The sequence below is a fragment of the Otolemur garnettii genome, unplaced genomic scaffold, assembly GCF_000181295.1.
Source record: "Otolemur garnettii isolate 467f Iridium unplaced genomic scaffold, OtoGar3 scaffold00092, whole genome shotgun sequence".
Classification (NCBI taxonomy): Eukaryota; Metazoa; Chordata; class Mammalia; order Primates; family Galagidae; genus Otolemur; species Otolemur garnettii.
The window spans coordinates 5,255,806-5,273,680 of NW_003852487.1; the positions used below are offsets into that span (position 1 = coordinate 5,255,806).

Sequence of the window (17,875 nt, forward strand, 5' to 3'; positions counted from 1 at the left end):
GAGGTGAAGGCTGTATTGATTAGTAGGATATAAGCACTCCAATTTGTACAAATAATCAACACATTGAATCCCATAATAGCATAAATATATTTATGATCTATGTACAGAGGACTTAATTAAAAAAAAAAAAAAGAAATATCCTATTCTCATTCTATCCTTTCAGCCTCCTTCTGGACGGGAGCTTCTGTAAAAAGCTGGCTGTAGTTCGCCATCTTGGCTCCGCCCCTATTGTCATTCTAAAAAAGGGTCTCCTTAAACCAGCGGTTCTGTGGGTCTCGACCCACAGGAACTATATTAAAGGGCCGTGGCATTAGGAAGGTTGAGAACCACTACAGAGTAACTCACTTTTTTAACTTACAAAGAGCCAACAGATGTTTTGTTTAGTAACAGAACGTTCAGTTCAGCCTTATCAGGATTACTGAAACGCTGAGTTAATTATTCTAAGAATAAATGACAACTACTGGCCTAAACTGCATGGTTAATATCATTTGATGACTCTTAAATGAAAACAATTTCTTCATAAATCACAGAATTTCAAAATACACAACCAAAATCATTTAATAGTCTAAAAGGGTCAATTTAAACAAAACACATGAGAAGAGTCTGGGGCCTTACTGACATGTGACATTCAGAATAATCTGGTGTTTTTCATGGAACAGCAGTTTGTATCCCTTGCATTAAGATGGTATTCAGAACCAAATCCAACTGCTCTAGCGATGATGGGATCAGGCTCCTGACCAATCACACCCAGGTTCCTCCATTCCAGGGGTGAGCATATAAAAACAAACTGTGGATTTTTCAAACTACCGCCACCCTCCAGGGTTCTATGACCTTTTCCCACGCTCCTGCTAAACATTACCGTCCAAGCAATGATAATATCTACCCACTAGGCCTCCTGTGGAATCACTAAATTTTAAAAATTGAAAAAAAAAAAAAAAACAAGATTTTTCTGTAACATATAGGTGGTAGCAAAATCTTCCTAGCCTACATGAAGTCACTTTCTATTTTTATTTATCTTATGTGTTTCTCCAAAGACATGAGGGACCTGTGTTGGACCTGGGAGGCTGTAACCAGTGACAAGGGTATCATGCGGACCTCAGTACTTTATTAAAGTACAATTCTGACTTCTCAAAGGCATTTGGCCCCAAGAGTTCTGGTCTACACTTGGGCACCTGCAGCATTTCCCAGACTGATGGACCCCAACTGGCCTTTGTATTTCTTTGAAGAACCAAAACACCATACTGCCATTCTATCCATTTAGCCTGCTTCTATTTATTGCCTCTCTCACTGCTGGAGAGGAAGTCCCACAGGGCTAGGGTTGAGTGATCACTGTTGTCTCCACTGTAGGACTGAAGGACCACCAAACCACAGGAGAGTGTGGGGGACTGACCCACATGCTGTGATATAGACCCTGACATGGCCACAAGCACACACCGCCAACTCTTCCAGAGAAAACCTGTGTCCTAAAAGCAACTGACCAGGAAGAAGCAATACCAGGGACTTGCCCAGAATAATGCTCTTATCAGATTTTTTAAAGTTCTAACGAGTTCTTATTACTGGAACTTCTCAAGTTCACACTCAATAATAGGTGGCCATTTAGTTCAGTGATTAAAATGTCTATTTACTTACCACCAGATTCCAGAGCAAAGTCCACCATCCCAGTCTTGTCCTGGGAATACAGCTTCAAAGCATTGTTCACAATAACACGTGCTTGCTGGACAATGTGAAACAGAAAAAGACTTAGGTTTTACTGGCACAAATAAAGACTGGATGCTTCTATCAAGAGCCTATTTTAATAAAGTACACTCAGAGGATGACAGCCAAGGAGGTATCTCAGCAGCCCCATGCTGAGACAGAGATGGGAAGGCACAAGAATCACTCTACTTGGGGCTCAGCCACAGTCACGGTAAATCTCAGAAACAGAAAAAATCCCTGGGAGCAATAATACTTGAACAAAGCAAGGATTACGCTTTGGGACTATAATATGGGAAATCTGGGTATTACTGGGGAATTTTTAAGCAATATCAGAAGATAGGGTCACACATAGGAAGATAGGATCTCTGGGACAAAAAGATTCACAAACTACAAAGCATCCCAAGAAGCAGCTGAATGACAATGTCACACTCAGCTCACTAAGAGAGCAACAAGACTCACTGAGCTCTGAATTTGGCACCAGGCTAAGCACACTTGGCATCACCTCACTCATACCTGACTGCATTCCCGTGCAACCATCCTTAGAAGGTAATATCACAACCTGCTGGCTTCATAACCAAGTAATCCACCTGACTGTGACATTGGCATCAAGCACTTCTTTAGGGCCGACTCACCGCTTCCGTGATTCCAGAAACCCCTGCCTTGTGCACAGCAGACACAACAGTCTCAGAAGTGGGCATCTGCTTTGTCACCGAAATGTGATGGGTGATATTCTTCAGTATCTGCAGCTCTAAGTCTTGTAATAAAATCTGCAAGTCATCTTTGCTTACAAATTGAGAAGAAAATTTTTGGAGCAGCCATTCAAGAGAACCATCTTGCTGATCTTCAGAGAATATGAGTTTGACAGTTTCTCTGACTTGGGCATCTACCTGGTAATATAATTAGTAAATATAACATGAATTTACAATCTTAACTAATCATTTCATCTCTTCATGTACATTATCTTAGATACCTCAGAAGTATACCTTCTCAAAATGTACCATTGAAAAAATAAAATAAAATAAAAATGTACCATTGAACTGTGACACAATTTTCCTATGTACTAAATTTTAAAACCCCTCTAAATTTGTTGGAATATATTAAAGTAAATAGGAATAAACAAAAGCATGGATATCAATACAATTTATAACCACGGAACTAAAGAGAAAGAGGCCATGTCTCACACTGCTCAGCCAGCATGCCCCATCCAATAGGGCACCCCCTGTGCACTCCCATAGCTTAGGTGTAAAGAAGAATGAAAGTGTCCTTTGCTTTCAGTAAATTTGTTCTCATAAGGAAACAGGCATATATAAGAACCTAAAGTGCAACTTTATGTATGCTTAGTATGTCCACGTGTATTATTTTTGTGCACATAAACATGTCACTCTGTATATACAAATCTCTTTTTGCTTTATAAGGAATAGAGGATTGAGAGAAGCAGCACAAGAAAAGCACCACCTTCCATGGTAACACACACAGACCAGCGCATTTGCTCAGAACAGCCGCACAGACCTGCCACTGTTCAGCCCACACTCCCCAGAGGTGATCTAGGTGCTTCCTTGCCCTCACCCCCTTCAATGCTACCCATACGGCAATGGCCTCTTAGAGCCTCTATGCTTGGTACTCAAGAGTTCGGTTGCTGTTTTCAAAGTGAGTGCACATTTATAACTGGTTACTATCATAAGATTTTCCCCCAAAGGCTATCGGTGTTCACAGTCCCACTAGTCAGAAGAAAGCCCACTGCCAACAGTCAGTATGGGTGCTGTCATCACACCTGTGGATCTGTGCACTAAAGACACGTTGCTGTGAGCTGTTAAGCCACGGCACTCTACTCAGGGGGACAGCTTGAGGCTCTGTCTTAAAAAATAATAATAATAATAATAATTTGCAGATCCAATTAGTAAGATGCTTTGTATGTCTCCACTGTTTCTCTTCTTAACAATTCTAGAAACTCTACACCAGGCGTCCTCAAACTAAGGCCTGCCTAGGACATTTATCCAGCCGACCAGGTGTTTTTGCTGCTGCTGCCTGTCCTGCTTAGCAGCTGACTGGTCACAGGGCCCACAGTCCGGCCCTCCAACAGTCTGAGGGACAGTGAACTGGCCCCCCGTTTAAAAAGTTTGAGGACCCCTGCTCTACACATTAAGAAGAATTTGTCAGCACTTTGGGAGGCCGAGGAGGGTAGATTGCCTGACCTCATGAGTTCAAGACCAGCCTGAGCTAGGCAAGACCCCATCTCTAAAAATAGCCAGGCATTGTGGGCACCTGTAGTCCCAGCTACTCAGGAGGCTGAGGCAAGAGAAACGCTTGAGCCCAAGAGTTTGAGGTTGCTGTGAGATATGATGCCATGGCACTCAACCAGGGGTGACTCTGGTCTCAAAAAAAAAAAAACAAGAATCTGTGTTACAATTACTTTTGTAATCAACTGTCTGATCTGACTTATTATGACCAAATGCTGTGTTCTCATCCTCAAGCAGCTGTTAAATGTCTAGATTCTCTCCTCTATGAAAGGGTACACAGACCTGGAGGCAGATCAGTGATGTTACAGTGGAAACAGAGCAAGCAGCAGGCTGTGGTGCATGGCTACTTGGATGCAGAGACACAAACAACCTGCCCAGATCAGTGCTGAGACCTTGGGCGTGTGCATATGAAGACGTATGGAAAGAAATGCAAGTATCGGCGTGTTATGCTGCTCACTGAGGGAAATCTGAAGAGCAAGTTTGAATTTGTTATTTTGAAATGTTTAAAATCTTCAAATATAATTTTTTTTTTGAGACAGAGTCTCACTTTGTCACCCTCAGTAGAGTGCCGTACTGGCACAGTTCATACCAACCTCAAACTCTTAGGCTTAAGTGATTCTCTTGCCTCAGACTCCCAAGTAGCTGGGACTACAGGTGCCCACCACAACGCCCAGCTATTTTTGTTGTTGTTGTAGTTGTCATTGTTGTTTAGCCGGCCTGGGCCAGGTTCAAACCTGCCAGCTCAGTGTATGTGGCTGGCGCCCTAACCACTGAGCTACAGGTGCTGAACTTTCAAATATAGTTTTAAAAAGTTTTTAAAGGAAGCTGAAATTAAAGAACTTAATAAATCTAAGTCATCAAATCAATTTTTCTCTCACTTTCCCTTATAAAACAAGAAGTAAAAACAGAAGAAACATACTTTTTCATGTATTACATCGATCTTTTCACAGCTGGTCTTCACATGCTGCCAACTTGACAATTCTGACTTCAGGTGATCCAGCTCTAACTCAAGGTGCCTGACAGTGGACAGGAGGTGCTGCTCGTCAGCCTCCCTGGAATTCAGTGATGACAAGAAACGAGTCACGCACCTTAAGCCACCTACACTTAAACATTCTACACATACACATTAAGAAAAACCAATCATATTCCTAGGAGAGTCAGCACTGTAAAGACACCAAGCTGTACTATGGTAAATGGACATTTGCTACCACTCACAAATCACAATCCCAAAGGGACACCTCACAGGTGCTTAATATACAAATTACAAAGACCATACAAGTAGGCTCTCTCCCCAAATGCTATCAGCATTGGTGATCTTTTTAGTGGAAGATGAAAACAATTTAGTATTTAAATACTTTATTTCCTTAAAATCATAAGACTTCAGAAATAATATTTATCAATAACTACTGATAATTTAGTTGAACCTAAATTTCATGCCAATGTAATGAATAATCAAAAAATATATGGCTTCAGGTTTGTCTTAATTCTATCTTATGTAGGTACTATATATTATATTAATAATATAAAATATTGCAATGTCTTTACATTTGTTTATAGGTAGACATAGTGGTTGAGATATTAACCATCCATAACTCAAAAAAGTATACTTGTGGATAAACACTTTAGGGTTCCCATGTTAGCACATCAGAGCAACTATTATTTGAAATGAAAGTTCTAGAAGGAAAGAAGATGTGCTCAAGTGTCCCAAAGAGGGACATCCAGGGTCTAGAGTCCCAACAAGGGTCCTCAAAAACACACAGGAGCAAAGGTGAGGAGGATGCACATTAACACGCTAAAGTTCATCTGAATGGTCCCTCCTGAGTCCAGCCACATGAATTAGAGGAAACACTAAAAAAGTAAAGTCTTCATATTTCGGAGAAGAAGAAGAAGATAAGGAGTATGGAGAGAGCTTGCTATGGGATAAAATTAAAGATGTGAAAAAAAATGATGCAGCTCTGGGAATACCAGTGAAAGGGAAACACCACACTTTAAAGGGGGTACAGGCAAACTCCAGGGCCCCAGGATACTGTAGAAGGACTGCAATGACTGCATGGCAAAGAAATGGTGTGGGGGAGCACAAGAGCAGTGGCCTCTGAGTGCAGAGAGCCCAAAGCCACCTGGGGAGGGCAGCCTGTGAAGAGGGCCAATAGGAAACATGCTTCCCAGAAGGCAGGGTCCTGCTTGCTGGAGGAATTGCAGAGCATGAGGGATAATGCCAAGCTTTAACTCAAGCCAATGGATCTCGTGGAGGCCTGGCCTAGAGTCCACTGTAACACGAGTTCCAAGGCTGGCCCCTCCACACACACCCAGCACTAAGGCTCTCAGGTCCAAGCAGGGGCACCATCACCTCTGGGTATGGTGAAACACTGACAATCCTCACTTGGCTCCAGAGGGGTCTCCAGAAGAACACACAGTTGGGCATGTCTCAACCACAAAGCTCAGTTACTTTGACAATGCTGGGTGGGGTCCACGCCAGCATCCCCTCATATTGCTGCCACTCCAAATCACCAAAAAGAGAAACATAAAAGACAAAATAGTAAATTATTTGAAATTATCCTACCTAATTGCTTTTAGCTTGGTCTGTTCTAATTCCTTCCGGATGGCCTAAAAAGTATAAGAAACAATCTATTTTAATACACAGTTATATACAGACTTCATAAATCCTATCTGATTTACTTAAAAACTGTATTTTTATCTAGACTTTTTCACTCTCAATTCAAAGTAGACTCACAAGTAGGGGATGTTTATTTTATATATCAAAGAAAACTTTTTTTAAAAGTCATCATGTGTACTTTGAGACATTCCTGTGCACAAATCTCACAGGAACAGCTTAATGAATTTTCAAAATACACAGCTCCTACAACTAGCAGCCAGCTAAGAAAACAGAACATGGTCACCACCTCTACTGTGTTTCCTCGAAAATAAGACACTGTCTTTTATTTATTTTTTCTCAAGAAGACACACTAGGACTTACTTTCAGGGGATGTCTTATAAGACCATCACTAGGTCTTATTATTGGGGTAGAGCTTGTATTTAACAAATGCATAAAAATCCTGCTAGGGCTTATTTTGGGGGTAGGTCTTATTTTCAGGGAAACACGGTAGAGAGTACATTTTACATGTAGAAGGCAAAGAAAAGACAAATTTACACATGGAGATATGACTTATTAACACGGTCTAGTCAAAGATGTCTGAGATAGCCACACTATACTATGTTGAATAACAGGATCTGTTCAAACTCTGACTTAACAGAGGTCTTCACCGCTCCAACACAGGACAAGGCCACCCCAAAATGAAATAATCCTAGATCCTTTCACCAGGTGAGGTAATTCTTACCTCTGGCTGGCTTCTCTCAGCCCTCTCCCCTTCTTTTTAGTTGAATTCCCCTGGTTCTAACAGGGTCTGTAAAACAGGGCTGGTCTTGAGATCCCCAAAGGGCTGTGATCTAACCCTTAGGTTCATCACGTTTTACAACTTAGTCCAAAAATACGTGAGTATCACATCTCTAACATGCCAGGCTCTGAACCTGAATTTGAACACTTCATAATCTGCATCACTCAGATCAGGACAAGCCTCTGGCCTGCCTCCAGCTTTACCAGCATCTAATAATAATGGACTTTCTGACCCCAAAGTAATGTTCAGGTCCTTTGTTCTCCCTATAAAGACAATGCAATTTTGGAGGCTGTGTGACAGGGAGGAAAAACAGGAACAGGAAAAGCTGGACTAGGCTCCTGCCTCCTATGCACAGCCTGCTCTAACCCTGGAGAGACACCTAGCGCTGGAGACTCAGGTGCACTGACTGAGCACTAATGCAGCAACGTGAAAATGTCCCAGGAGAACAAAACAAACATTTCTTTCAGTTTAGTTTTACAAAGAACAAGAAAAAAATACTCTTGAAAAAAGGCACATTAAATGGCTAAGGAATTTTAAACTATTAACTGCAATTGGTTTTTCTTTTATTAAAAAAGTCATTTTGTTGGGGCGTACAATTATAAGGTCAAGAATAAGTACCTCAGATTTTTCTGTCAGTTTCTTGAGAATGTCTTCCAAGTTTGAGATACGGAGGTCATGTTCTTGGTGGAAAGTCATAAAGTCAGTCTTAGAAGAGAAGAAAATGAATGAACAAATCATAAAAGTTAAGCAATAAACAAAAATTTATCAATTTAGGCCAGGTCCATTTCTACACAAAATATTAAAAAATTAGAGGTTACTTGGTCCCAACTTGGCATAGCATCCTTAAAGGAGTAGCCACCTCGGCGGTGCCTGTGGCTCAGTGAGTAGGGCGCCAGCCCCATATACCGAGGGTGGTGGGTTTGGCCCTGGCCAAACTGCAACAGAAAAAATAGCTGGGCATTGTGGTAGGCACCTGTAGTCCCAGCTACTCAGCTGAGGCAAGAGAATCAACTCAGCCCAACAGCTGGAGGTTGCTGTGAGCTGTGATGCCACAGCACTTTACCAAGGGCAACAAAATAAGACTCTGTCTCTAAAAAAAAGGAGTAACCACCTAATAACATTCTTATCTTCATCTCTAACTTTAGAGATCTTAAATTTGTGTTAAAACGCACAAATAGCTTTTCCAGTTACATAAGAACATTAATAGAGAAGTCCTATAAACAACAGACAACATTGTGTAGAAAGCAATTACTATTCATTCAACAAATATTCCTTAGGGACCTAATATAGTCAATGATTTAAAGTAAAATAACCACAGATAAAGATACATGATACACTTATTACCCCTTTGATCATTTCATCTTTATTTGAAATATATGACATGTAAACATTTATTACAAGTAAACCAATCAGAACAATTCCTGAGAACACTTGATAATATCATTGAGAATCAAGTCTTCTATCAGATGCTTTAAGTAATCTGTCACAAAGTTGACAAGTGACGAGATCAACAAAGGTACCCAATTAGTGACGAACAAAGTGTTTTCAACATAAGTTACCTGTTCAAAAAAAGCACTTTATTTCTACCAATCAATTATTAGGAAGATAAACTCATAGTAAGATTATTGGATATGCTCCTGGGAAGGCCTACAAAAATCACTGCCAATCATCTGTGGCAAAGAAAGGACTGCATGCTCCTAATGACTAAAATCCAGGTCGTAAGAGAAAGGTATAATAGAGTAATACAGTACCTGACCTGGGGAGTTTCATTTGTACATTTACACCCCCATTTCATTCTAAAACAACCCATATACACTAATACTGGAATGATACAAAGAATAACATGGTCCCTGTATCAAGATGACACACAAACTGGTGTGTCAGTTTGGAGCAGAAAACCTATTTGTAGACTGATCATGAGATAGAAAATAAACAAACACTGGATGCAAATTGGACTTTAGATCAAATGGACTTAAACATTTACAGAACATTCTGTCCAACAACTACAGAACATACATCTTTTTCACTAACACGTTCTCCAAGATAAGGCAATATTTTAGGCCACAAAACATGTCTTAAGACATTTTTTAAAAATCCAAATCATATCAAGTAATTTCTCAGACCACAGTAGAACAAAGCTGAAAAATGATAAGAAAAGGAATTTCAGGAACCACACAAATACATGGAAATTAACACATTCCTCAATGATCACTGGGTCAACAAAGAAATAAGGACACAAATTCAAAAAACTTCTGAAATGAATGAAAATGAAAGCACAACATACCAAAACCTATGGACCAGAAAAAGCAGTGCTAAGGAAGGAAGTTTACAGTTTTCAATGCCCACATCAAAAAAGTAGAAACAAACTAATGTCACACCTCAAGGAACTAGAAAACCAAGAGCAAATCAAATCCAAAGTTGGCAGAAGAAAAGAAATAACAATGATTAGCACAGAACTGAATGAAATAGAGAACAAAAGAAAACAAAACACCAATACAAAGAATCAACAATGAAATAAAAAGATGGTTCTTCAAAAACATCAGCAAAGGCTCGGCGCCTGTGGCTCAACCAGCTAAGGCCACATACACCTAAGGTGGCGGGTTTGAATCCCCAGCCCGGGCCCGCCAAACAACAATGATGGCTGCAACCAAAAAAATGGCCAGGCGTTGTGGTGGGCGCCTGTGGTCCCAGCTACTTGAGAGGCTGAGGCAGGAGACTCGCTTGAGCCCAGGAGTTGGAGGTTGCTGTGAGCTGTGATGCCATAGCACTCCACCCAGGGGGATAGCTTGAGGCTCTGTCTCAAAAAAAAAAAAAAAAATCAGCAAAATTGGGCAACCCACTGGGACCACTTCCATTGTGTTGGAAGTTTTTCTATCCTCTAATAAACTATCACTCTATCGCAAAAAGAAAAAAATTGACAAATCATTGCTTGACAGTCTATGCTAAATAAAAATTAAATTAAATTAAAAATTTACAAACCACTGGCTAGATTAACCAAGAAATGATAGAAGACCCAAATAAAATCAGAAATGGAAAAGCAGACATTATAAGTGATACCACAAAAATGCAAAAGATCACTGGAGACTATTATGAACTGTATGTTCCCAAACTAGAAAACCTAGATGAAATGGATAAATTCCTACAAACATAACAGCTTCGGCTCGGCGCCTGTGGCTCAAGTGGCTAAGGCGCCAACCATATACACCTAAGGTGGTGGGTTCAAATCCAGCCCGGACCCGCCAAGCAACAATGACGGCTGCAACCAAAAAATAGCCGGGCGTTGTGGCGGGTGCCTGTGGTCCCAGCTACTTGGGAGGCTGAGGCAGGAGACTCACTTGAGCCCAGTTGGAGGCTGCTATGAGCTATGAAGCCTCGGCACTCTACCCAAGGGGATAGCTTGAGGCTCTGTCTCAAAAAAAAAATAGAAATATAACAGCTTCTTGATCCTGGAGCAGGAAGAAATAGAACTCCTGAATAGACTAGTAATGACTAGTCAGAGTGAATCAGTAACAAAATAAAAATCTCCTTAAAAAAAAAAAAGAAAAGCCGGGCGCGGTGGCTCACGCCTATATCCCAGCACTGTTGGAGGCTGAGGAGGGAGAATTGCTGGAGCTCCGGAGTTCGAGATTTGCCTGAGGGAAAGTGAGACCCCGACTCATGAAAAAAATAGAAAAACACATCTGGGAGCCACGGAGAGCACCTGTAATCCCGAGGGTTCCGGAGGCTAAGGCAGTGGGATGCCCACAAGCCAGGAGTCTGAGGTTGCAGTGAGCTACCAAGCCGCTGCACTCTGCTCAGGGGCACAGGGTGGGACTCTGTCTCGACCAAAAAAAAAAAAAAAGAAAGAAAGAAAGAAAGAAAAAAAGCACAGGACCAGATGGATTCACAAGCTGACTTCTACCAAACATACAAAGAACCAATCCTCCTGGAATCCAACTGCTCCAAAAAAACTCAAGGAGGAGGGAATTTTCCCTAACTCCTTCTACTAGGCCAGTATTACCCTGCTATCAAAACCAATAAAGTTCCAACAAAAAAAGAAAACTACAGACTAATATCCCTGATGAATACAGATGCAAAACTCTTCAACAAAATCCTAGCAAATCAAATTCATCAGCACATCAAAAGGATAATACACCATGATCAAGTGGGGTTTTATTTTTAACTACGGATACAAGAGTCGTTTAACATATGTAAATCAATAAATGTGATATGTTATATAGACAGCATTAAGTACAAAAACCATATAATCATCTCAAAAGACATGAAAAAAAGCATTTTTTTTTTTTTGTGAGACAGAGTCACACAAAAGCAGCCTTAGGTAGAGTGCCATGGTTTGTTTCTACTTTGTGAGACAGAGTCACACACACAGCCCTAGGTAGAGTGCCATGGTGTCATAACTCACAGCAACCTCAAACCCTTAGGCTCAAGCAATTCTCTTGCCTCAGCCTGCCTAGTAGTTGAGACTATAGATGTGTGCCACAATGCCTGGCTATTTTCTAATATTTTAGTAGAGACAGGGTCTTACTCTTGCTCCTGAGCTCAGGTGATCCACCTGCCTTGGCCTCCCAAAGAGCTAGGATTATAAGCGTGAGCCACTGCTCCTGGCCAGAAAAAGCATTTGATAAAATTCCGCATCCCTTCATGATAAAAATCTTCAACAAACGAGGCTTTAAAAGAACACACCTCAAAGTAATAAAGGCTGTATCATGTTGAATGGGGAAAGCACTCCCCTCAGAACTGGAACAAGACATGGTACCCACTGCCACCAGCAGAGCACTGGAGTCCTCACCAGAGCAGAGAGGCAAAAAAAAGGAAATAAAATGTAACCAAATTGGAAAAGAAGATGTCATGATGTCCCTGTTCATTGCTGATATCTTATATCTAGAAAACCTTAAAGAATCCACCAGAAATTCTTAAATTTGATAAAAGCAGTAAAGTTTCAGAATACAAAAATTAACGTACAGAAACCAGTAGCATTTCTAATACACCTATAATGACTTACCTGAGAACATAATCAGCACGGCCATCCCAGTTAACAACAGCTACAAACAATAAAACACCTAGGAATATATTTAACTAGGGGGTTAAAGAGCTCTATAGGGAAAACTACAAAACATTGGTGAATTGCAGATGACACCAACAAAAAAAATCCACTCTCAAGGATCAGAAAAATTAATATCATTAAAACAATCACACTTCCCAAAGCCATCCGCAGGTTCAATGCAACCCCTATCAAAATGCCAACATCATTTTTCACAGAATCAAAACAATTCTAAAATTCACATGGAACCAAAAAGGACACCATGATACTCAACCCCAAGGCAACTAAGTGAAACTCTGTCTTAAAAGAAAAAAAAATAAGGACCCAAACAGCCAGAAGAACTGGAGGTACTGCATTGCCTTACTTCAAATCATACTGCAAGGCTATCGTACCCAAAATAGCATGGTACGTAAATAAGGACCAGCACACTTCCACCATAGGAACAGTGTAAAGAACCTAGAGGCAGAGCCACAGACTAAGTCGAATGATCCTTGATAAAACTGACAAGAATATACACTGGGGATACCTGTAATCCCAGCACTCTGGGAGGCCAAGGCACTGCCTGAGCACACAGGTTTGAGACCAACATGAGCCAGGGAGAGACCTTGTCTCTAAAAGTAGCCAGGCGTGTAGCAGGCACCTTTAGTACCAGCTACTTGGGAGGCTGAGACAACAGAATCACTTGAGCCCAAGAGTTTGAGGTTGCTGTGAGCTTAGATATCATAGCACTCTACCGAGGATGACAAAGTAAGACTATGTCTCAAAAAAAAAAAAAAAAAGAATATACACTAAGGAAAGGACATCCTTTTCAATAAATGGTGCTGGGAAAAGTGGATGTAGAAGAATGAAACTGGACCCCTATCTCTCATCACATACCAAACCCAGCAAGAGTGGGATTAAAGACTTAAATTTAAGACCTGAAACTATAAAAATACTGGAAGAAAACCTAGGGAATACTCTCTGAACCTTGGTCTAAGAGGACTAAGCAAAGAATTCATTGTGTGGCACCTGTGGCTCAAAAGGCTAGGGCGCTGGCCCCATATGCCGGAGGTGGCGGGTTCAAACCCAGCCCTGGCCAAAAAAAAAAAAGAATTCATGACTAAGACTTCAAAAGCACAGGCAACAAAAATAGAAATAGACAAAGACTAATTAAACTACAAAGCTTCTGCATAGCAAAAGAAATAAACAACAGAGTGAACAGACAACCTGCAGAATAGGAGAAATGTTTGCAAATTATATATCCAACATGATACTAATATCCAGAAATTACAAGGGCTCAGTTCAACAACAACAACAAAAAAACCCACAAATAACCTCATTAGAAAGTAGACTAAGGACATGAACAGACAGACATTTTTTAAAAGACAAATAAATGGCTGACAAAAAAAATTTCAACATCACAATCACCAGAGAAATGCAAATTAAAATTACACCAATCAGAATGGGTATTATCAAAAAGATAAAAGACAACAGATGTTGGTGAAGATGCAAAAAAAGGGAACTCTTATACACTGTTGGTGGAAATGTAAATTAGTACAAGCGCCATGAAAAATGGTATGGAGATTTCTCAAAGAACTGAAAATAAAATTACTGTTAGATCTTGCAATTTCATTATTGGGTATCTACTCAAAGGAAAAGTAATCAATACATAAAAAAGATATCTGCTTTCATATTTTTATCACAGCACTATCTATATACAATAATAAAGCTATGAAATCAACCTAAGTGTCCATCAGCAAAGGACTGGAAAAGGGCAATGTGGTGTATACACACAATGGAATACTATTCTGCTGTAAAAAAAGAATTAAATCATTATCTTTTGCAGCAACACAGATGGAACTGGAGGCCATTACCTTAAGTGAAACAAATCAGATGCAGAAAGACAAATACCACGTGTTCTCTCTCTCTCTTTTTTTTTTGCTGGGTTTGAACCCACCACCTCCGGCATATGGGACCAGTGCCCTATCCTTTTGAGCCACAGGTGCCGCCTATACCACGTGTTCTCATTTATAAATGGGAGCCAAATAATATGTACACATGGAAGTAAAGTGTGGAACAATAAACTGTGGAGAATCAGAGTGGTACAGAGTATATGGGGGGGTGGATGACGGGAGGGTGCTTGGTGGGTACAAGGCGTGTTGCTCCAGACATGGACACAGGTAAGGCCCTATCTTCACCACAATGCAATATGCTATCAATGTAGCAAAACTGCACAGACTATACACAGTGGATCCCACCTGTAATCCCAGCACTTTAGGGGGCTGAGGCAATAGAATCACTAGAGGCCAGAAGTTTGAGACCAGTGTAGATAACATGGGGAGACCTTGGCTCCAGAAAAAATTTAAAAAATTAGCTGGGCATGATGGCATATGCCTATAGTCCCAGCAACTTAGAAGGCTGAAGTGGGAAAACTTCTTGAGTCCAGGAGTTTGAGGCTACAGCAAGCTGTGATTACACCAACACTGCACTCCAGCCTATATGCCTCTGGCCAAAAACGCCATTTGAGAGAGAGCAGTGAAAAGACTTTGTGCAGGCATACTTGTAAGAAGCTGAGGCAGAATCCCACGTGGCCAGGTTGGTTGTGAGCCTAACTTGACCAAGGCTCTGGCTGGAATGGTATTTCCAGAGATGTCCAGACTGTGTTAAGGAATTAAGGTTGACTTTATAAGACCAATGAAAAAGCCCTTTAGAAAACTGGCCAGATACCCATCAGTAACCTTTCCTGATCTGTGGTAAGTGATGAAGGTCGCTTGCTGACAGGTCTGGGAATGGAGTAACCTTTCTTGATCTGTGGTGTGTGACGAAGGTTGCTTACTGACAGGTCCGGGAATGGAAATGTGCTTGGGGACCTCAAGAGAAGAGGAATTTACCCAATGCATACAGGTATCTAATGGCACAGATAAAACTTGGGCTCATGAAAGGCTTTTGAGAAGTCCAGCCTGAGAATTCCTTATAAAAGGCTCCAGCAAAACCCCCCTGACTTAAGGCCTACATGGGAGCAGAGGTTTGCACACAAATTCCTGTATGCCCAAGAAGTTTCTTTATGCCTTGTTTAAAGATCTAAAGTAATAGCCTCCAAATGGCAAGGCCATCAAGGGCAGGTATTCAATCTACCTTGTTCCTCCGTCGCCTCAGGCATCATCAGATAAGAACAAAGAAGTAATGACTGACAACACGTTCTCCATTGTTCTCCATTAAGTTATGTTAAATTGGATTATGTTGAAGGGTTCTGTCAAAAGGTGTATGTTGAGTGGATTATCGGAAGCTAATCATGAGGTAGTCACATGATGTTTAAATGGATCAATGAGGTCACTGCTGTATTGTGCATATGTACAAAATTCCCTACATAAACCAACTGCAAATAAAGAAGCTCTCCATTTTGCCTGAGTGAGCAGATGGTCACCTATATTTAAAACACAATTTCAAATAAGCTTGATTATTCTCCGCTTTTCCGTGAGACCCTTACAGCAACAAGCCTATGCAAGAGAGCAAGACCCTATCAGTCTTTCTTAAAAAAACATAAATTAAAAACGGGATAAACTCTAGCAAAGCCATAAAGGGATGAAAGTAAGCTGGAGAGAGAAGTCCAAGCCACTGACACACACCAAGTATGTTATCAAACTCAGCTCTGAAGTCCTCACCACTTCCTTCATTCTGTGTAGAACCTTGTAGCAAGTAAGGAGGTGTTGCACCTGCACTGCCACCAGCCACATGTGGCTACAGGACACCTAAAATGTGGCCTGTGCCAAGTCAGAAAATAAATTTAAATTTTTTTTTTAGTTTTAATGCATTTAAACTTACCTAGCCATATGCAAAACAGTGGCACATTCTATTAGACAATATAGATAGAAGATAAATATATGAAGTTGGACAATTAAGTTCATGAACTCATCTTAGAAAAAGTGCTACATATCTCATTGCTGAATATTACTATTATACCCTTTGAAGTTCTCCCCTGGGTCAACTGGTGACTGTAGTGATATTCAGCAATGAGGTACGTAAGCACTTTTTCTAGGGTAAGTTCATGAACTTAATTATTAGACCTCACATGCCAATAGCTTAGGGGAAAAAGTAACAGATTGCCAATTATCAGGTAGTTAGGATATGTGACATTGGTATGTGGCTGCTCCAGAAAGAAGACTAGGATCTGGCCCTGCATCATGATTATAATCACAACTTGTCTTCATGGACAGGTTAGGTGTTGGAATACTATATAAGAAAGATGGGCTAAATCTGTTTTAGAACCTAATTTTAAAATGAGCTCCAGTTACCTGTTAGTTTACAGAACACTAGATAAATGAATTATTGTTTATCTTGGTTTTCCCAAAAATATGCCAATTGTTTTTTTTTTTTTTTTTTTTTTACAAGAGAGGGCAACCCCATAACCATAAGGTGCTAAGTCACTACACCTCAGGCTGCCTAGGAAGAGATACGTATCTGTAATCAATGTGCTTTCCTGGGGTGAGTCTATCTCAACAACTGTCTTGCCTATAGGGACAGAATTTAATAATTTGCCACCAAGAGGATTCCAGATGTTGTTTTTTTTAATCCAGTATCTATGTTCAACCTCTTCTACTGTTTTGCCACATCTGCAAAGAAACAGCAAAGTTTACACTTACTCTTTATTTCCCCTTTCTATCTAGAACAGGGGTTCTCAAGCTGTGGGTCGTGACCCACAGGAACTGTATTAAAGGGCTGCAGCATTAGGAAGGTTGAGAACCACTGATCTGTAAAGTTGTTAAGTAACAAATGAAATCATTTAAACTTTATGCCTGAGGAACTAAAGTAAAACAACTCTGGTGGAACCAAGTGACAATGTCCTTTGAGTTGACATGAGACTGATGAGATCCCACAAGGAAGGATGTGGGTCATTCCTGAGAGCAGTTCTTCCCTGATAACCTGAGACACCAGGGAGAAGCTCATAGGTAGGACAGGATGTAACTTCTATTCATAGATTTCAAACCAAAAGAGCTAAATCATTTGTGTGTGTGTGTTTTTAAGAGACAGAGTTTTACTGGCACCCTCAGTAGAGTGCTGTGGCATTACAGCTCACAGCAACCTCCAGGTCTTGGGCTTAGGCGATTCTCTTGCCTCAGCCTCCAAGTAGCTGAGAGAACCGCCACAACACCCGGCTATTATTTTGTTGCAGTTTGGCCAGGCAGAGTTTGAACCCACCACCCTCGGTATATGGGGCTGGCGCCCTACTCACTGAGCCACAGGCACTGCCCAGAGCTAAATCATTTTAAAACAAAAGAAAATAAACATCAGTTCTAAGAAAAATGCACTAACAAGTCTTTTCAGGAGGATGGCAAGTTAAATGAGATATTTACTTGTAGGCCTTTGTTCCACATTGGAAGAGCATCTACTCTTTACTTCGTAATTCTGAGAAAGTTTTAGACCATAAATTTGAATTTTACAAATTAATGTTGATAGGCAAAGACTTTCACTTAGATAAGACTTTTTTTTTTTTTTTGAGATGGAGCCTCAAGCTATCCCCCTGGGTAGAGTGC

At 40.7% G+C, this 17,875-nt stretch overlaps 1 protein-coding gene across 4 annotated transcripts in view; it reads right to left on the reverse strand.

The window, feature by feature from the left end:
• Window positions 1–17,875, reverse strand: part of SUN1 (Sad1 and UNC84 domain containing 1) — a 69,058-nt gene that overhangs the window by 9,313 nt on the left and 41,870 nt on the right. For all 4 annotated transcript variants that reach the window (XM_023516512.1, XM_023516511.1, XM_023516513.1 and 1 more), the window contains 5 exons: window positions 7,943–8,029; window positions 6,493–6,536; window positions 4,852–4,984; window positions 2,328–2,582; window positions 1,630–1,714 (listed from right to left, as the gene is read on the reverse strand). In XM_023516512.1, the coding sequence (XP_023372280.1) occupies window positions 1,630–1,714; window positions 2,328–2,582; window positions 4,852–4,984; window positions 6,493–6,536; window positions 7,943–8,029 (604 nt within the window). The remainder of the gene's footprint in view (window positions 1–1,629; window positions 1,715–2,327; window positions 2,583–4,851; window positions 4,985–6,492; window positions 6,537–7,942; window positions 8,030–17,875) is intronic.